Genomic DNA, 20,698 nt, shown 5'->3' with positions numbered 1-20,698 from the left:
ACACTAATATACCCAATACTTGGTGATATTAGTGGATCAAAGCACTTTACCCATGTCCTAGGACGTGCATGGGCTTTACATCTTCTTAGAACTACAACCGACTGCATTAAATTCTTTTTTACACCTTGAACATTTCCCACTATCTGAGCATTCGAAAAGACTGATACAGTTTGCATGACCAAACAAACCTTCTTTGACATAGATCAAGCATACGAGGAGTTGTCAGATAATGATGTTCGTCCTCGAAAGAATTTTCATGCATTTATTAGCCACACCTATCCATCTCCATTTATTCAAGTCATGGAAGCTTTTGCAAATCATCGACCTTTGGATCATGAACCTATTGTTCATAATTCTTTAGTCCAAGACTTTGCAAAATTGGATATTGGAAGCTCTTCTTCTACCCTAAAACCTTCTGCGTGGAATGAGGCTGCGGCTTCCTCTTCTTCTTCTAAAACTTCTGGCTGGGGAAGCTAGCCAGAACCTGAGAAATCCAAGCTAAGAGAGCGAATTAACCATCAATTTGTCAAATTCGCTGATCCTCTGTCTTTCCTTCCTTTTGCTTAGAGCTTGGTGGTTTACCCCTATGTATCCATCGATCGCCGACGCAGTTTGGAAAACAACTTATTTATAGCATGGTACACATCTTCCACGCCTACGAAGATAGTGTGAGCCACTCGTTGTCTAGAGGAAGCACAAAGGTACAACCCGTCATTCTTAGCCCAGAGGGCAAAATTTTGCTCTTCTGACTGGTTTAAATGTGTAAACAACCCCCAGTTCCCTTCTTCCTTTGGGATGGATTCTCCTGCTCTTCCTCTTCCTCAAAACCCTCACTGGATGGAAGAACTGAGACTTATTCTCTTTGAGAATCAGTTTCTTCCTTCCTACGAACCTCTAGCTCCCTCCACTATATTTGAGCGATATCAAGCTCAACTTCTGCTTGCAGCCTTTTCTCACTTGCCCTTCAATATTCTTGGAGGTGATGTTCCTCTTAAGAACTTTCGATGGGTTGTGACATTATGGCTCGGGGTCATGTTTTTAACCCCATTGCTCAAGCAGAACTTTAGATGTTTTTGGATCAACTCCTACTACTTTTTCATTGGTACCAAACTTCTTTGGCTACCACGCAATCTTTGGACAAAATCTCAGCCCATCGAATTCCCACCCAGTATGAAGCAAAGAACCTCATCGACGAATATAATGACTTCAAGAATAAAGATTCTGCATGCTGGGATGATTTAGATATGGATGAGATGAAATAAGGATTGAAGGAAATAGAATTCGAAATAAAAGCTGAACAACTTTTTCGTCAAATAAGAGCATATCAGCTACAGCAACCTAGCTTGGAGAGGATAGAAGACAGAATAAAAAAGGAACATAAATTCATTGACCACTGTTGGAACAAATTCCATGACCTTGTTATTTTTTCTATTCATTATTTTTATGAAATTGAATTTGTAGCCAAAAATGCTTTCTGATGTAATTACTTTCATATTAATAAAGCTAAGCTTTCCTTTCTTTATTCGGCATGGTCTGATTTTATTTTATTCGCACAAAGCAAACAAAATTAGAGCTTCGAATTTACCAATTTTGTCATTCGAAACCTGATTTGAACATTTCCAATAGAATACTGAAAACCTAATTTGAATTTCCCCAACATATGGAGTGTAATTGACAATCTTTGTCTTAGGTCTTCTCATTCCAATCATATGGTTAACACAATCAACAGTTTCGAATTAACTATTTTTGCTTCGAAAAAACAGTCTAAATTTTTCGAAGTATAGAAACTTCCCTTAAGGATTGCACCGTTTTATTCTAAAAGAGTGAGTCTCTTTGTGTCCTTTGCTGCTTAACCAAATATTGGTTTTTTTGTTGTTTTGAAGTCTAGAACAAACAAATTCTAACTGTTGAGTATTTCAAATTTTACTTCGAAGGATTTTACTTTTAACAAGAAACCTAAAAGCAAGTCTTTAATCCCCTTGAAGTAAACAAACACCTGAGCATTCTTGTACTCTTAGGTATGAAATGTGCTTCGAAGTCAACTTCTTGCTTTTGAACCCAACTGGATGTTTGTCACCTGACTTTGGAGCCAAAGCTTGGCTTCAAAGCCAAATATTTGATTTCGAAGCCAATATAAGTATTTGAGATACGTTTTCTTCCCAAATTATCAAAATTGAGAGAAACTTTTCGCATCCGTATCTTCAGTACTTCTTTATGAATTCTACTCATTTAAAACGATTGGGCATTTTTCGAACAGAAAGGTTTAAAACCCTTCTTTTTGTGCTTTTAATTTACTTGCTCGCCCAACACACAAACCCTTCATCGCTATTGACTTCTCATCTTCTTTACCCTCTTTCTTAACTTCGTCTTCTGAAAATTCCTGTCAATGGTTTCTTCTTCCTCAAAGATACCAGTCGTGGAGCGTGTGAGCCTATCCGTAGCCTTAAAAAGGATCATTGCTGAAAAGTGTGAGAAATACAAAGCTGGCGAGAAAAGTGCTATTGATGGGCGAATTTTCATTCTCCGTTGCCATGAACAACAAGAGTATGTGCTTGGGCCTATTTTTAAAGAGGTCCCTACTCAACTTTCAGCTCTGTACTTGCGTTTAGAGGATCATTGCCGCCTTTATGAAGGCGGTCTTGATTGGGAAAGCTGGAGAGTGAACTGAACCCATCGCTGCTGGCCCACAGTAAGACTAGAATGAGGGGAATGGTGTGATCAGATTGTTCCTACTAGGACACTGGAGCTTCAGGAACTTTGCCTCTTCGACGCCCTTCAACTGTCTAGGTTCACTATTTCGGAGCACTTACTTTTAATACCTGCTGCTCTTTGTTTTTGGAATTCTGCTTTCAATTTCTTCTAATTTAGATGTGGGATGATGGCTCCTACTGTCCTTGACATCTGCCATCTGTTAGGATTATCCCTTATTGGTACTCCCTTTGGTCCAAACTACCCCGACCTCAGCATTCTTTTTTCTCTTCTCCCTCTGAACTCATCTTATAGTGACTTGCGTTCTAAGTGTCTAAAGTTTTTAGTACCAAACCCTACCATTTATGGTATGAAGTTAGTCAATGTCTCTCTTTATCCTTTCAACTTTGCCTTCTACTTTTCTTTCTTTCACCAACTCCCAGCTTCCCCTTCTTCTCACACCTTCTTCTGCCCATTCGAAGCCAATATTGGCCCAGCCTGGTTGAGGACCTTTTTGAACAATAAGTCCTACTCTAGGCCTCAACACAGAAGTATGTGGGTTTTTATTTTGATCTCGAGGGAGCTATTCATTGGTACTATGAACTCCAGAGCTTATAAATGTATCTCTGAGTCCTATTACCCTGCCCAATTTGCTAGGCAATTTGGACTCTCTCAAGGGATCTCTATTCCTCTCTGCAGTCAGTCCAATTCAAACCTTGCGAACAGAGAACTGAAAGTTCCAAGATCCAGATTGGAAGAGGCAACCTTCAAGTTCATCCAAGACTTGATTGATTTTGAATACCTACCCTTTATTCCTCAAAGCAACACACTGAAAAGGTATCAGAATTGGTGGATGGCTAATATGGAGGTGTACTTTTCCATTTCTCCTTAAGATCTATTACTGGTACTAGATGTACCTCAAGCTAAGTCCAAAGGGACTGGAGTTGTTACTTTTTCTACTGTTTATGCTACCCCAGCTCTTACTCCTGCTACTACAAAGTCTGCTCCTGCTGCCTCACCTCTTCCTAGAGTTATTCGAGCTGCTTTAAAGAAAAGTATGCACCGCTTCTTTTCTTTTCTCCTTCTTTATGATGCTTTTGCTTTTTACTTATAGTTCCTTCTTTGGTGTAGGTGCCTCACAGAGAGACTATCCTCAAAGAGTTCAAACTTTAAATCTCCTCAAGAGCAAGCAGCAACAACAAAGGAAAAGAAAGTTCTTGCTTGATCCTGAAGAGGAGGTACCTGAGGCTCACGTGGAAGAAGAGGAAGCAGAGAAAGAGCAAGAGACACCATTAAAAAGAAAGAAGAAAATAACGATCTCTCTTTCTGATTTCACTGGGGATGTCATTCATGAAGCATATTTGCTAAAGCAGTGGAAGCGAAACACTCCAAAGAAATCATTGTATTCCAAAGGGCTGAGAAGAGGAGACAACAACAAATGCTTAGGGATGAAGCGGTTGCTGCTGCTGCTAATGCACTCCAAAGAGAAACTGCAAGGAGACAACAAACTGCTGAACATTATACCCTTCGCAGTTCTCCAATCATTGCTACCATTTTTGAAACGAGTAATTTCCTTTTGTGTTTCTAGTTTCCTTTCTCAAGTTTTGATACTGAAACTTAACATTGCTTCGTATTTCTTCTTTTGCAACAACAACTACTCTACATTCTCCTTCGATAAGGACTTCTTCAGTTTTATTTGAAGTTGAAAGACTATTAGAAGCATCCTCAAAAAAGAAAAAGAAGGCTAGCACTAAAGTGCCTCGAAGTGTAGAGCCCATTCAGGCAATACTCTCACTCCCTGGTTTTACACTTTCACACCTTTTTTGAGGCAAAGCATTCCTATGTCCTTATCTTTCGGCTTAACTCCATACCTTCCTCTTCTAACCTTTAACTCAGCCCAATTTATTCTCCCTACAACTCTTGCTGCTCCTTCCCCTTTTGAGGAGATCCCAGTTATTACTTCATCTCCAGTGATAGTTGATTCTCTCAGAGAAGATACTGGTAGCTCACCAATTCTTTGTCTACCATCCCTATCCAGCTCCAGTCCCTTTTCTCTTGACCTACTGGTGGCCAGGACTATGGAAACTGCTAGGGACACTTCATCCTCCTCTCCTATCCCTATGCAGTCATCTCTTCCTTCTAGTAGAGCCTTTTCTGCACCAACAATGTCAATGGAAAAGATGAACATTTTCGAAGCTACATTGGCTAGCCTTTTTGACATGCCTTCTACCATTCTAACAGCCAGTAATGAAACTGAGCCATTGGTTATGGCTGATTCTCTCTTGGAAATTTTTGAGAGCTCTGTCACCACCAGTACGACTTCCTCATCTTCATTGGATTTGGGTATCTGTTTGGAGTTTCTGACATTGTTCTCGAGGATCCCATTCGAAGCTTTGCAAAGACCTATTATCAAGAATGGTTTCTTCCAGTACTGTAAGGTTATTGAGCAATCCAACATGATTATTTCAAGTCATTTATCTCAGGCAGCAGCTACCATTAACTTTTATATCAACATCTGTCATGCTGCCAAAGCTGCAGATGAGAAATTGTTGAGAGACCAAGAATTTGTTTTACATATACATGCTGAGGTGTCTGAATTGAAAGAACAACATTCCTCTGTCTCCTAATTTCGAGCCCAACTTTTGGAGAAGAAAGCTCAACTAAAGGAAGAGTTATCAGTAATTAACCTGGCTTTGGATCGAACTGCCACCAAGCTGCAAATCACCAACCAAGGACTGACTGATCGAAGGCAGGAGATGACTATAGCCATCCAGTTGTTCCCATTTCTTAAAAGTAGATAATCAATTGTAAGGGAACAATTGAAATATTGTACTGACTTTTGGGTCAATTTATGGCTGCATGTATTTAACTCCTTATGAAATGAATTCTTTATTTATTATTTGAGTGTTTTCATGCTTCTCTTATTTAGCACTTACTATACTCCTTGTGTTTCCCACACAGTTGGATAAAAAGGCTTTAGGTACCTGCCATTAATTTTCTTAGAGTGTATATACCCATTCAAATTTCTCAAATGGTATGCTCCCTAAGGCAAGACCCTATGAACTTGATATGGTATTTCCTAATTAGGTGATCATTTGCCAAACTTATGGCCTTTAATTCCTATTGAGAGTATTGTCTTCCATGCCAAACCACCTTTGTCAAAACTAATGTGCTTGACTTTCTTATTATAGTTTTTGGTTGCTTTCTTCTTTTGGAAAAGAATGCTATTTAATGTCAAAATTCTAGCTTCATCCACATTTTCTAATTCCAAGAACATGCTCTGATGGTACTACTCTGGAACTAACTGATCATGGCATCTCACCCTCAAGGACTTAATGTTAATTTCTACAGGTAACACTGCATCATGCACATATACTAAGGTATAAAGAGTAACTCTTGTACTTGATCTTAGAGAAGTCTTATAAGCGCATAATACATCCAACAGTAAGTTATGTCAATCCCTAGAATTGTCTTTCACAACTCTCTGTATTCCTTTTTTCAAAGACTTATTGGATGATTCTGTCTGACCATTTACTTGTGCATAATAGGGGGTGGAATTAACAAGGCTAATTCCAAACTCTGCCAGAAATGACTTTACCATCTTCCCATCAAATACAGTCTCATTATCCACAGTTATGGTTTGTGGGATGCTAAACTTGTGAATCAGATCTTTAATGAATCTAATAACTTCAATTTGGCCTACAGCCTTATATGGTTTAGCTTCGATCCATTTAGTGATGTAGTCTGTGGCCACTAAGATGAAACAATGACGCTTCGAAGATGGTGGATGTATTTTTCCTATCATATCCATAGCCCATCCTCTAAATAGCCGAGGCTTCACTACTGCATGCAAATCAATTATTGATACATGTCGTATCGTGCCATGCTTTTGGCATGCCTGGCAACCTCTAGTATACTCTATACAATGTTTAAGGATGGTTAGCCAATAATAGGAATGTCTTCGAAGCAGCCATTTCATTTTCACACCAGTTTGATGAGCACCACAGATGTCGTCATGAACTTCAGACATAGCTGTCAATGTGTCTTTTGGCCCTAAACATTCCAATAATAACCCATCTACTTTCCTTTTGTAAAGAGCATTACCATACACTATGTATTGCATAGATTGTAATTTGATCTTTCTGTTGGCTTTCGAAGATGGGCCAGTTAGGCACTGCATTATTGGATACCTCCAATCTTGGTCTTGTAAGTCATTATGATTGACTTCTAACACCACATTCCTTTTAGTTAAGGGTGGTATTAATTTTTGATATATTCCTTGACTTATGTTCATTTGAGTGTCATCCATTCTCTTGAAATTCGAAACTTTCTAAGCCACATCATTGGCATTGTTATTCATGAATCTTGGGATATAACTCACATTTGCTATCTGAAACCGAGAAAGCAAATGTAATGCAATAACATAATATGACAACATGCTTGCACTTTGATATTTGAAAATTCCTTTCACTTGGTTGACCACTAATTGTGAATCCCCAAATATATTAACTGCATGAGCTTATAATCTAATAAGCATTTCCAGTCCCATTATTAAAATTTTATATTCAGTTTGATTATTGGAACAAGTAATTTCATCAACTTTGAAATCATGTGTGGTTTCTACCCCCTGTGGTGACTTAATCACCACACCAACTCCAGTTAGACCATTGGCTTTTGATCCATCAAATCACATTTGTCATGGCTCAATATTAACCATACCAAGATCCATTATCTCTTGGTTTTCTGTCTGACATGGATGATCTGCCAAGAAATTAGCTAAAACTTGTCCTTTTACTGTTTTTTGGGGGACATATTTTAGATGAAATTCTGATAAAGCTAGTATCCATTTGTCAATTCTTCCTCTCAACATAAGTCTAGATAACATATATTTAACTAAATCTATGATTGCAATTACCAAGACAATTGTAGGTAAAAGATAGTATCTTAATTTCATTGCAGCAAATACAATGCAAGGCACAGCTTTTCTACAGTTGAATATTTACATTAACAAGAATTTAAAAGTCTACTAAGGTAATAAACTACTTGCTCTTTGTCTTCTTCATTGTCCTGGGTTAAGAAAACTCTCAATGAATCTTTTACTACAGCAATGTACAACTTCAAGGGCTTATCACTCTTTGGTGGCGTCAGCACTGGAGGTTTGGCCAAATAAGCTTTAATTCTTTCGAAAGCAGTTTAATACTCTGTTGTCCACACAAACTCCTCTTCTTCTTTCAACCTTAATAAGGAAGAAAATACTTCAGTTTTCTCTAGAGTGTTAGAAATAAATTTTCAAAGAAAATTAACCTGTCCAAGGAATTTTTGTACTTTTTTCTTACTTGATGAAGGCTTGGCTTCAATAATGGATTTGGCTTTATTTTGATCAATCTGTATTCCCTTCTTGTGTACTTCATAGCCCAAGAAGTTTTCAACTGATACACCAAAAGCACATTTGAGAGGATTAAGCTTCAACTTGAAATTTCTCATTCTTTCGAAAGCTATTTTCAAGTGAAACAAATGTTCCTCCATGGACTGGGATTTTATTACAATGTCATCAATATAACACTTTAAATATCCTCCAATGAGATCATGAAAGATAGTTTTCATAGCCCTTTGATATGTAGCCCTAGCATTCTTTAGGCCAAATGGCATTTTAACCCATTCGAAGGTGCCAATGTTCTTAGGACATCTGAATGCTGTCTTATGGACATCCTCCTCTGCAATGCAGATTTGGTTATAATCAAAATGCCCATCCATCATAGATAAAATCTTGTGTCCTGCTGAATTATCCACCAATAAATCTACTATGGGTATGGGGTACTCATCTTTTGGAGTTGCTAAATTTAGGTTTTTAAAATCGATGCATGCCTTCATTTTACTATTCTTTTTAACCACGGCACAATATTGGATAGCTATTCAATATATCTAGCTGTTCTAATAAAGCCTACCTTAAGGAGCCTAAGAATTTCCTCCTTGACCTTCTGAATCACTTCAGGACTCATCCTTCTTGGTTTCTGCATGTATGGCTTGAAATTAGGCTTCATAGGGAGCTTATGTTCCACTAATGACCTATCAAATCCTAGCAGTTCATTATAAGACCATGCAAAACAATCTTTATATCTCTTTAAGATCATCAATAACTGGTCCCTGTCAAGAGCACTTAACCAAGCACTGATGTAGGTGGGTTGCTGTGTAGAACATTATTCTAAATTAACTTCTTCCAAGGGGTCTTGTATTTGAGAACTCACTAATGCTTCTTTTTTTATTTCTTCTGTCTTCGAAACAATTTCTTTGCTTTGTTCTGCTCCTGTTTTCTCTGATTCAACATCTTTGCCCTCTTCTTCATAGACAAAGTCTGTCCATAAGGCTTCTTCTCCCTGTATTTCCTGGACTTTTATTTCGATGTCCGATACACAGTATTTACCAAAAGTTAAAGGTTTGACGTATTGTTGTTTATGCTTACAGCCAACTACAATGGCTTCCTTCTTTTGTTCTTGAATTTTTTGGACTATTGCTTTTAAGTCCAATGCTGAAAACTTGACTAAAGCCAATGGTCTGGCTTCTTGGATTTCGTCTTTTTGCCTATAACCAGGCATCATTATCATCTTTGATGACGAATTCTTCATCAACACTCTCCTGTACCAAGTACTTCAGGTGTGCTACTTCCTCATTAGCCGTCACTTCAGCTAAACCATCAGGTTTTCTCAATATACTGAGTGGTGTTACTCCTTCAGTATACAACTTGGCATCTGCAAAGTCATCACAAGTGACAGAGGGTTGAGGGTCTGCATTGATCTCCTCTATTTCTCCATTGCACAAGGCCATCATTATCTTCTGATGTAGAGAAAAATGCACACATTTGTTGGTGTGAATCAAATCCCTGCTAAGTAAAGCATTATACTTAGCATTGCTGTCAATAACAAAGAATGTCGTTATGCAATCTCTGGTTCCTACACTCAGGTTGATGGGCAAAATATCTTGAGCCATCTGTTTATCTCCAACAAAACCAGCAATGGTTGTGCTGGTTGGGATTAATCTAGGGTTTCTTTTCCCTAATTTCTTCAAAGAGGATTTCGGAAGTAGGTTTACTGTTGCTTTGTTATCCACCAATATCTTATTCATCTATATCCCATTGAAAAAAGCCTTGATATACAAGGGCTTGACATGCTGTGTTATGGATGTTGTAGGATACTCAAAAGGATATGAGAGAGTAATACTCATTTCTTCCTCACTCTTGTCCTCAATTTTCATCGGTGTGGCCACTTTGGATTCATTTTGAACCATACTAACTTGTGAATCTTCACTAGAAACTGGAATAAGGTCAATCTCTTGACATTCTTGGTTTCCATCTTCAGCATGGAACTCCTATGGTAGTATATGCACCATATTCACTAACATTGGAGGAAATGAGCCAAATTGAACTACTGGCTGCACTTGCTTTTCCAGGCTAACTTGTTTAGTTATTTCAGAAGCATCTTCCATGCTGCATTCTGGTACTTCAATACTAGTGACTTCCTTCAAATGGTTTGTTCCTGCTGGTTTTTTGACAAAAATGTCTGTTCAGCCATGAAGGCTTCAAACATCTCCTCCTCAACCATCTCTTTCCTTTGGCATAGGTCAACTTCTCCTTCTGTCTCACTGTCGCTTTCCATCAAAGCCTTTTCAAGACCTGCTAAGCTGGATCTTTCCTTGGCTTTCAGTTCAGAGTGAACTTTAGCCAACTGCTCTTTGCTGAAACTTCTTCTATTTCGAGGAGTTGATTTTGGACTATGGTTCAATTTTGGACTTTCTCTTTCTTCTGTCTAGCCTTTTGGCTGGGCCAATGAAGAACTCTCCCCACTTTCTTTCAGATCCTTTTGGTACTGAATGTACCTTCGCTGGATCTTCCTCCTTTGGGACCTAGAAATTATTGGAATCATATTTGGTTCTTTTGTTTTTGGATGCTTCAATAACACCCAATTATTTGGAGCCATCAAGGGAGGTTTAACCATCCTACCCTAGTCTCCAATAACACTTCTTTGGATAGGCATTTCCTTAGGCTTGTTCTGCATGACAAACTAATCTGGAACCTCAGGTACCCATGAACTCACTAGCTCAGTTGTTGAACTAGCTCTTTTTGCCTTTGAAGTCAACTTTGAAGCTGCCTGTGGAGGCCACTGCTTGGCCCTGACCCCTTGTCTTGAGCCTAATTTAGGCCTTCCATCTTGTGTAAGGCTGGTCTAAGAGGCCAATCTCTAGCTCTGATTCCATAACTTGAGCTCACTTTAAGCCTCCTCTCAGGATGATTGTCCTCTATCCTGTAGTAGTTGGGTGGTCTGAACTCATGTAAATGTCTCTTGTCCTTAGAATGCACTCTAGTGACTATTAATCCAGCCAAGAATGGCTACTGTCTGGGACCAGTTGGGTATGGCCTTTTATTGTAGGTACTGGTTGGTTTAAGGCGTCTCTGCACATCATTGTAATACTGTTTCTCATCAATTAGGAGCCTTTTTCAACCATTTGTAACTTAACTTGCATTTGGGACGCATCCTTTGCATAACAACTGCCTCTAAAGAGTCATCATCCAGTGCCTCCTCACTGGAGTCCTCCCTTTGGTCTGCAAAGCCCTGCTCATTCGCTGGTGAACTTTTGATATCTTTTTTGATAGTAGTCTGGCTGGTAACATGCATCTATACATTAATCTCTTCCAATTCCTTCAAGGATAAGTTCTGGAAGTTTGGCACAATAACATTGGCTGTAACTTCTCCAATTTCTGGGAATGGATTAGTGTCAATCCCCATAGCTTTCTTTGCTTTAGCTGGGAATTTTAAATTCCCTTTTCAAATATGTTCTTGGATCTTGTTCCGAAAAGAAATACATTTTTTAGTTGAGTAAGACCAAGAATTGTGTCATTTGCAATACATTTTTCCTTTAAGTTCTTCTAGAGAAGGAATATTAACTCCTTTTGGTAACTTTAGGAAATTCACTGCAAGTAAATGATCAAAATGTTATCTGCCTTTATTAAATCGAAAAAGTATTTCCTATGAAGGTCTTTCTTTTTAAACTGCTGGTCTGTTGTAGTGTCTTTATGAATTAATGCCTCACAGCTCACAGACTCTTTCCCTACGATCTCTACTGCATCAATCTCATAATCAGAATCTCTATAATAAGTCTTGTACGATGCATTACTTTGGTCTTATTCTTCCTCAAGTAATGATTCATATCTAGACACTTTATAGGTTAATTCCACTAAGTCTCGAAACTCAGTTGAGTCAAACTTCTTTCGAAGCCTAAACTCTAAACCATTTTAAGCTAATCTTACAAATTTAGGCTCTGGTAGAATGACCCTACACTTGTTTCGTGCTCTTTTGAATCTGACAATAAATTGAACAGCCTTCTCATCAGGCCTTTGGCTCAACCTTGCCAAGTCTGCCATGGAAACTTCTGGCTCCGTTTGGAAGAATTGGGCATGAAATGCTTCCTCCATTTGCTGCCAAGTTTGGATAAAGCCAGGTATGAGGTTAATATACCATATAAAAGTTGCTCCGGTTAGAGAATTTGGAAAAAGTCTTAACTTCATGTAATCATTATTGGTAAATTCACCACATTGGGCAGCGAACCTAACAATGTGTTCTACTGTTGACTGGTTACCATTCCCATAAAAAATAGCAAAGTCTGGTATTCTAAACCCCTTTAGGTACTCATGTACCCTATCCACCAATTCTGGGTATGGCTTCCTATACATAGGAGTTTGAACCCCCCGAGCCATATGTCTACACATTTCTCTGACAATATCAATAATTTGATCCATAGGAACCATATTTTGTGCTTGTTGGACTACCACTGGAGGAATAAACACAAGATTTGGTGAAAAACCTTATGCCTAAGGTCCTTTTGGTTCATAGGGAGGTATATTTGGGACTGGTTGTCCCTGTGGTACTGGCTGCTGTTAAGGGTATAGTTGACCTCTCTGAGCCTGTTCTGCGAAAGGACTTGCGAAAGGTGCTGTAATAGGAGGAACATGTGTTGTTTCTCTTCCAGCTGCAGGAAACCCTTCCAACCCCTGGGAGCGAATTCAAACAAAGGATTAGTGAATCCCCTTGTGCCAGGTATAGTTTCAAACATGTGTTTGAAAACATTCTCATGTCATTTTCTTGTGTTGGTCCAGATTTACCCATTTGTATGGTTTCACTATTAAGTAATGAGGCATTTTGATTTACCATAGGCCTCGGAAGAGACTCATACTAGGACTGAGGTGATGGTCTTTCATAAATTTGATTACTAGTCTAACCATTAGTATGTCCATTACTTTGCATAGGTTGTTTATCTCTAGCCAATCTTTGCTGAGGGACATTTGAATTTTCCTCCATATGCCTTGTGTTTGTTGGTTAATGGGCATTCATTCGATCCATGAAGGATATTGCCCATCTTTCCATTGTGTTCATTAACTGTTATCCCATGGCATCTACTAAGCCTCCCTATGGATTCATTGACTAAGCAGATAGAACAGTGGATGATCCAATTCTATGGCCTTGTCCAATATTCTGGACATGTGGTGCATGTTCTGCATTACTGGTCTATTTGACCATAGGTTCTGATGAGATAGGTGCTTCCATAGGATGTGTTATCACATTATCCTCTAGATCAGGTACCTCTACCTCTTCTTCCACACCTTCTTCTAGGTGTTCATTTTCTCATTGTCTTCTACGTCTAACCATTTCAATTAGTCCTACCGGGCGTACCAAAAATATATGTTGGCTTTTTTGACTTTTGAATGTTAGTGTTGTAATTTTAAGCGTGCTAACAAGGATCAATCAGTCCTTACAGAAAATTAATTGCCAACCAATTATCAGACGATTGCGTTTTAGTTCTTTCAGCCTCAATGAAGAGGACTTTTATTGGTGGCTTGTATAGAAGAATTTAGTAAATAACAATTAAGTGAAGAATAATTTCAAAATTTCATTAAGTAAAATGAAAAACTTACAATGATCTGATCCACCTTCGTAGAGATTTATAGCAACAAGCTATTTGAAATTACTCCTATAGATAAAGTGCAATACGGGAATTTGAAGTACAGAAATGTAAAGAATTGTAAAAACTAGAAGGAAAAATAAAGTAGATAAAATTAGTTTTTTGATCTGAGTCTGGATCTTCCTTTCTGGGGCTTTCTCTGTTATTTATACTTCTCAATGATAACCGTCGAAGTGAGCTCCTAACCGTCGAAATGTCCCTCCATGATCGCTGAACATGTTATCTCACAGTCAGCCTCACTACGCCATGTTTGCAGTTAGGCTTCCTTCTTGATTTTGAATTTGATTCTTGTGAGTAACCGTTAAGCCACATCACCTTATATCCCTCGATCATTCTAGTGCTACGCAGACCCATTATTACCAGTATGGGTTGACACGTGTCTGACTATGGTTGGCAATTTATATTACCTTCCTAAATTGACATTTTCATGCCACGTGTTGAATTGTGATTGACTTATACAAATTATACAACCAACAATTTGCTAACTAGTACCTATCCTAAATTATTTCTTTTAGGTGTAAGCAACAACTTGCTCATATTTTTGTGATAGGTTGCTGTAGACCCCAAAAAGTTTTTGGGCCTCCATTCTGTTGCTAATGCAGTTGAGTATCTTCATTCTGGTAGAAGTGTCGGCAAGGTATGGATTTTTTTTTAAGATCTTAACATGCTTATTTCTTTGCGTATTTTCTGTTATGCATTGCTGAAAATCTTCTGACCCAAAAAAATCTTACAGGTGGTTGTTTGCATTGACCCGACTTTCAGTCAGCAAGTGGCAAAGTTGTGAGCTTGTGCTATTAATGCACTTTCTCTGACATGATTTTCATTTTTGCCTGGTTTTGAAGGCTTTGCACACTACTCTTCTGGATCAGGAGAAAATTTTCTTTTTATTGTCAACTTTAATTGTTATTTTTTGTCGATCTTGGTAAAGAACAAGCATGTATTATCCAAAATGCTGATTGTGCGCATGCAATGCTATGACTGTAGGCAACAGTATAGTTTAATAAAGTCTATAGTCACATTGAAATTTCAAAACATTTGTGAGTAATATTCTGAATATATAAAGGTTAAGAGGCCATCAGACTTTTTAAGAAAGTTTTGGGTTGAGTTAGATATGAAGAAAATGTTTTGGCCGTCAATAGAATTCAGAAAGTCTTGGGGGTAAGACTCTTAAAACAGATAACTATTTTTGTAAAAAATCATGTCAATAACAATAAAAGGAGGAAAAATGGCATACTTTGGATCAGGATAAGGGATCAAAACAAGCCTCAAACCCAAAGATTTCTACCACCATTTCTTGAAATGTTTATTCTTTGTACAAAAGTGTCATGTCTGACTTTTTCAGCACTTCATTTGAAGGGTCAATTTTTGTGATTTTGTGCTTATGGATTCTGTAATATCATACATTCTCAAATAGTGTTTAGTTTATTGAAATAAAATCGAGTAAAATATTTTTTCCCATGTTTAGTGTACCAATACATTACAAATTATAAATAATGAGCATTTTGTTCTACTCTGCATTCAATCTAATAAACCTAACATAACATTAGCTAACAAAAACTTCCCATTCCCATCACTATTCTCAATTTGTCCTCCATAATAAATTACTCAAGAAACTAATACAACTTGCAAAAAGAGTTTCCAGTAGGAATATACAAGACTAGAGGTAGGTATACATGTTTGGTTGGACGGGCTGAAAAAGGGGGGATTAGAATCCATCGGACTTGAGTCCTGGGACTGTGAATCCCTCGGACTATTTGGTCGGATTAGATATGTATCCTGTGTTTGTTTTTTCATGGGATTAGGTGTCTGAATAGGACTATTTTCAGTTAATCCAACGTTTGATTGGACGGGCTGGATAGGATAAATGAACAAAAGACTATTTTACCCATTTTTTAATTGTTTACTAAGTAATAGTAATATTAAACATATCTTAAATATTTTAATTATTTTTAATTAAATAAATTCGTTTTTTTTAAATTAAATAAATAAATAAATAAAATATCAATAAAATTTGTTTTAAATCATTATTGTATAACAAATCATTATTTTTTTTACATGCAAAACTTTATTGTGTTTGTTTATTTACACAATTAAATAAATTTATTTTTTTATACAATTAAATAAATAAATAACCACTAAATTTGATTTAATAAAATACTGTATAACCTGTATAAAAAATTTATCTTATTTTTTTAATTAAAATTTTAAATAAATTTTAAATAAAACACATATTAAAATTTAAATAATGAAATTAAATAAATTATAAACAAAATTTTAAAATAAAACATCAATAAAATATCTATAAAAAATTATTTTAAAAATTTAAATAAATAAAACATCAATAAAAAGTTAAATAAAATTATTTTATTTTTAAATTGAGACATTTAAATTTTATTGAATTTTATTAAATATAATACATAATTAAATAGTAGAGGCTCAAAATGGTCATTTTCGTATCTAATCCCAACAGTGAATAGTCTCCCACATTCTATCCCACCCCCCAGGACACAATAGTCCCCCATATGGGGGACATGGAGTCCGGCCGGACTCCATGTCCGGCGGACTAAAAAAAAATCAAACGACGGATAAGAAACACTATTTGGATTGTAATCCAAGTAGTAGATAGTCCCCCCTCCAATCCCCCCAATCAAACACGCGTGTGTGCAATTTGTAAGTGCATGATAACTATGATTTTGAAGCAGGTATATCTAAGAGAACGAGTTTAGAGCAATTCCCATAGTTGGGGGCATTTTGTAAAAAAAAAAAACTATGACAATCAAACACCAGCTCCAACCTTCACTTTATACATTAGTATAGATAGTATAGATACATATTTCCTCCATACACTATTCTGATTAGTTGATGTACACAAAATCTGCCAAACATACACTACAGGCACAGACGGCCACTTGGCAGCAACCCTTTGTACAAAAAAGCATAAACACAGTTTTTTACCAGTCTTCACCAGAAACCATTGGCAACTCCCTGAAACATAACCTCATACCTCGTCACCTTCTCATTCAAACCCTCCATCTCATAATCAAGCCTACTCCTAGCCTGTTTTAATTCCAGAAGCCTTAGTTCAAGACTCCTCATCTCCACTTCAACGCGGTCCCGCTCAACTTTAGCTTCATCGTACCTCTTTGAATCTGCAGCAACAGTCAACTCCGATGCGATCCTCACAAGTCGGTTCAGCCGGGCACGTAAAAATCCAACATCCATGCCCAACATCTCAAAGGCTTCCAAAGTCTTGTCCCAAATTGCAAAATCATCTTCTGAGGTAGAGGAAAGCTTCGAAGCTCTAATTGAGTCAGCAATAGTAATTGTCTTGGAAACAATTTCAGCCGCCAATTTAGTGTCAACGCTCTTGAGAAGGTGGTTGTGCAGATATGATTTCTGAGTGCAGCAGAGATCATAGTACTTGGTCCGTGTGTGTTGGGAGAGCGTATGGTCAATGGGCAAGCCATTCACAATAACGTTGAAGTTATTAAAATCAGCAATAGATCCTGATAATCCGTAACCTTCCATGTCTGATGAGTAAAGATTTTCTGTATCATTCTCAGACTGATCTGTTTCACTCTCAGACTGATCTGTAACAGGCCGGGGATTCTCTGCAAGAATGTTAGGCGGAACAAGCCTTGAATGATTTTCCTCTGCCTTCTCACATGTTCTGCTATTCTTCTCTGCATAAGCTTAGTGAAGTGTACCAATAAGGAAATTAAAGAATGTAACTTAGAGGAATCATTCAAAAACAATTGTGGCGCAAAATGGAGAAGCACTACTCACCAAAATCAGTTTCTTCTGCACGAGCATCAAAATACACAGGTTCAGGAGCTCTGTCAACGATAGCCAAATCATTTGCTCTCACTATATGTACCTATAAAAAGTGGGTGGGACGTCACAACCAAGCATTGATATAAGCTGAACAAGGAACAACTCCGTGTGCAGGAAAACAAGCCCATTTTACAAAAAACTAGTAACAAGATCTTTGATCTGACAAGGGTTTGGACCAGAATTTATCACTCCTTTCCTTTTCTTTCTATTCTTGTACATAAAAATAAATGAAAAAGGGTGGAAAAACATAATGATCATAACTAAACTGGTGTTACTTTAGATCCACCTATTTTTCCCGATACTTCTACTTTATGTTTTTCTAGTAAATCAGAAGTGAAGAATGCTTATCTGAAATAGCCCCATAAGCCATCTTTCTCAGAATTAATTTATATACTAATCATTGATTCACCTCGGGTGACGGATATTGGTTTGTTAATGATCCCAAAGCTTCTTAACTATGTTTTCATTTGTCATTTGCAGTATATGGTTTTTAAATGGATAGTACTAAAATTTGAGAAAACACCGAAATCCTAAGAAGCATGGACATGGACACGAACATGATACAAACACGTCAACATGGAAATTTTTAAGAAGTATAGGACACAACACGTCGGGGGCATGTAAAAAATATATAATCTTATAAATTTACTACATGAGGATAAACAATTATTTTATGTCGTGTATATGAATAATTAATTCAAAGATAATAAAATGCAATGTAAAAGTGATAGTCATATGTGTTCCCCAATGTTTGAAATGTGACCGAGTCTCGAATTTTTTTAATAAAAATAGTAAGACATGTTTGGAAGTATGTTTGATAGGTGTGGAGAGGTGGCTGATGAGTGTCGTGTCGTGTAAGATATAACACGCCACCTTCTTAGAAATGTCAATGCTTCTTAGGCGAAATCACAAGTGGGGAATAAACATAACAATAAGCTTGAATGATTACCTTAAATTTGCAAGACCTGACCAAATGGAAAACTACAGCATCACCTTCAAGCAATTTTTTCACCTTGGCAAACCCTCGCCATCCACCACTAAGTCCATGGCTAACAGCAAGGAACTTTGTTTTGTATTCTTCCCCACTTTCATCCTCCAAAACGACTGTTTCATCATGCCCTGGCAAGTGCGATTTGCAAAATTTCGAAGGAAGGCCCTGCCATCAGATTGGTTAGCACAAACAAATTCTGCAGTCCATGTTTAAATAAAATATTGGACCATAATTTGGTGCTAACCATCCAAAAACAGTAGGTAACATGTGACCGGAGCATTAACTTAACGAAGCTAGGAAATTCTGGAGACAAACTTGCTTGAACCTCTTCTGCTCTCTTCATGACTAGAGAAGACTTAGCTTCGAAATGATCATACAAGTCATCCATTATCCCCCTCTTCCTTTTGCGACTTTATGTAAATCAAACAGGAAGGATCAGCAAGGACATTCAGTCTTTAATAAATGTTCCTTACTTCAGAAAGAAAGGAAAAAAAGAAGACATAAATTCACTCACCATTCACTTTTCCTTGGATCATCAGAAACTATCTGCATTAAGAATCACAATATATTTTCCCATCAACTTATCATTTTAATCAATTTGAATGAAAAAAAATAAAAAATAAAAAATTACCATTGAATTCATTTGCAGCATATTTAATGTAAGTAACTCATTTAAATATTCAGAAAAAGTGTTCAGAATTTTAAATATTTTTTCTTTGGGTACTGCAATGCTGCAGATCCAACCAACCCAACAAGATTTTCGCTCACCGAAATCACCAATGTGAGAGAAAACGTTCGCATCTATATGTGATTTTGGTTGATCTAGCAGTGATAAAAACACAAATCTGCTATAGACAGTGACAGTGACAGTACGGAATCATTGAAGAGGGTGTTGCATATCATTCATCACAGATCAGAGGCAGATATCAAAATTTTCAGAATGGGGTTTAAATTAAACAAACCCTCACTTGCTTTGTCTCGAATCTGTTCTTAATCCCGATTCGCCATTTCTTGGCCGCACTTGGCCTCTCCTCCTCAACCTACCAATAGTCAAACATTTTTAGGTTTTTTTTATACATGCATCATGCAGAGAGAGAGAGAGAGAGAGAGAGAGAGAGAGAGAGAGAGATACAGTGGGGTCGGCTTCATCAAGTGAAGTGAATTGTTGTGGTTTTTCCTTCATTGTATGCGTTTCAGTGAATGTTAGGTTATGTTGTTGAGCATCGTCGTCCATGGATACAGAGTTACCCAAATTGCTTTTTTCTCTGAGTAATGGAAGATTATCTGTGTGTACATAGAATGAGGAGGAGGAGGGTTTGGACAGAGAACAAGTTTTAGAGATGGAGTTTGGAGACAAGGAGGGTTTCTCCATTTTCAGACCTCCATTCCTCGGTCTTGGCAGATCGTACTAGAAAAGAAGAGAACTGTGGGCAAATTACACCTTACCCCCTCTAATTATCACACCATTTTTTTTGATAATTTCATGGGTAATGCTGGATAGTAAACTTTTTATCAAATAAATGTTCAAATATCTTATATAGATGTGGAGTCTATAATTTTATGGATCACATATTCACGTGAGATATTTAATCACTTATTTGGTAAAAAATTTAGGACTTATAATATTTTTTTAATTTTATTTCCGCGCACTAATTCCACTCAGTCCGCACACTTAATAAAAAAATTGATTAATATAATTTTGTCATAAAATAAAAATATCATAATACTCTCATTTTCTTCTATTCAAGTCCTATTTCTAAAATATCATAAAATTAGACTCTGTTTAGGTCAAGTTTGACATACACAAAATAAATCTTTTTATCTTTTTTTTATCACATCACCTCTCTACTTTTCTGCACATCTTTTCGTAAAAAGATAAAAAACACACTTATTTAAGTCATCCCAAACAACCAAGTATAATTTTAGAACATGTTTTCAAAAATAAATAAATAAAATTACTTATTTCAATATGATTTCATCTTGTTAGGGGCAAAAAAATTTTAAAATTAAAAAAATACTTTTTTGGTATTTATTTTTTATCAAATTAATTTATGTTTTTTTCATAAAAATTTCAAAAAAATTAATTTAAAAATTGAAATCAAACATAGCCTTAGGGTTTTAAAATTGAAAATAAGGGTAATATTGAAATATAGAAATCTGTATTGAAAATTTATATTT

At 36.8% G+C, this 20,698-nt stretch overlaps 2 protein-coding genes across 10 annotated transcripts in view; one reads left to right on the top strand and one right to left on the bottom strand.

Annotated features, from left to right (window-relative positions):
- NQR (ARP protein (REF)) overlaps window positions 1–14,727 on the top strand; it is a 48,910-nt gene extending 34,183 nt beyond the window's left edge. The window contains exons 17-19 of one of the 6 annotated variants that reach the window (XR_014360754.1): window positions 6,040–6,132; window positions 14,246–14,332; window positions 14,429–14,727. Coding sequence is in view for 3 of the 6 variants with exons in the window: in XM_028232305.2 (XP_028088106.2) it covers window positions 14,246–14,332; window positions 14,429–14,479 (138 nt within the window). In the remaining 3 variants the exon portion in view is untranslated. Of the gene's footprint in view, window positions 1–3,819; window positions 5,588–6,039; window positions 6,133–7,647; window positions 7,720–7,793; window positions 7,840–14,210; window positions 14,333–14,428 lie in introns of those variants that run through there. The other 5 variants (XR_014360756.1, XR_014360755.1, XM_028232305.2 and 2 more) reach the window with 5 other exon arrangements.
- A 1,738-nt stretch (window positions 14,728–16,465) lies between these two features.
- Window positions 16,466–19,973, bottom strand: LOC114288724 (B3 domain-containing protein Os01g0234100). 4 transcript variants are annotated; one of them, XM_082914012.1, is made up of 7 exons: window positions 19,653–19,973; window positions 19,489–19,560; window positions 19,035–19,066; window positions 18,765–18,930; window positions 18,479–18,685; window positions 17,482–17,572; window positions 16,466–17,387 (listed from the first exon to the last, which is right to left on the bottom strand). In XM_082914012.1, the coding sequence occupies exons 1-7, from the start codon at window positions 19,890–19,892 to the stop codon at window positions 16,657–16,659; spliced, it is 1,539 nt and encodes a 512-aa protein (XP_082770138.1). In that variant the 5' UTR covers window positions 19,893–19,973; the 3' UTR covers window positions 16,466–16,656. The 4 variants fall into 4 exon arrangements, with proteins under 4 accessions (XP_082770138.1, XP_082770140.1, XP_082770137.1 ...); XM_082914014.1 differs by having other exon boundaries at window positions 16,466–17,378; XM_082914011.1 differs by having other exon boundaries at window positions 19,483–19,560; window positions 19,653–19,970.
- Between the last annotated feature and the right edge of the window lie 725 nt (window positions 19,974–20,698).

This window comes from Camellia sinensis, chromosome 2 (assembly GCF_055761805.1).
Source record: "Camellia sinensis isolate YWXY chromosome 2, ASM5576180v1, whole genome shotgun sequence".
NCBI classification, from domain to species: Eukaryota; Viridiplantae; Streptophyta; class Magnoliopsida; order Ericales; family Theaceae; genus Camellia; species Camellia sinensis.
Note: the sequence above shows the minus strand (reverse complement) of the source record. Positions and strands in the feature narration are given on the sequence as shown.

Coding starts and splice junctions, on each gene's coding strand:
- LOC114288724 (XM_082914011.1), bottom strand. CDS start 19,892: ATGGAGAAACCCTCCTTGTCTCCAAACTCCATCTCTAAAACTTGTTCT. Junction 19,561..19,652: donor TTGATGAAGCCGACCCCACT/GTATCTCTCTCT, acceptor GACTATTGGTAG/GTTGAGGAGGAGAGGCCAAG. Junction 18,931..19,034: donor GATCCAAGGAAAAGTGAATG/GTGAGTGAATTT, acceptor ATTTACATAAAG/TCGCAAAAGGAAGAGGGGGA.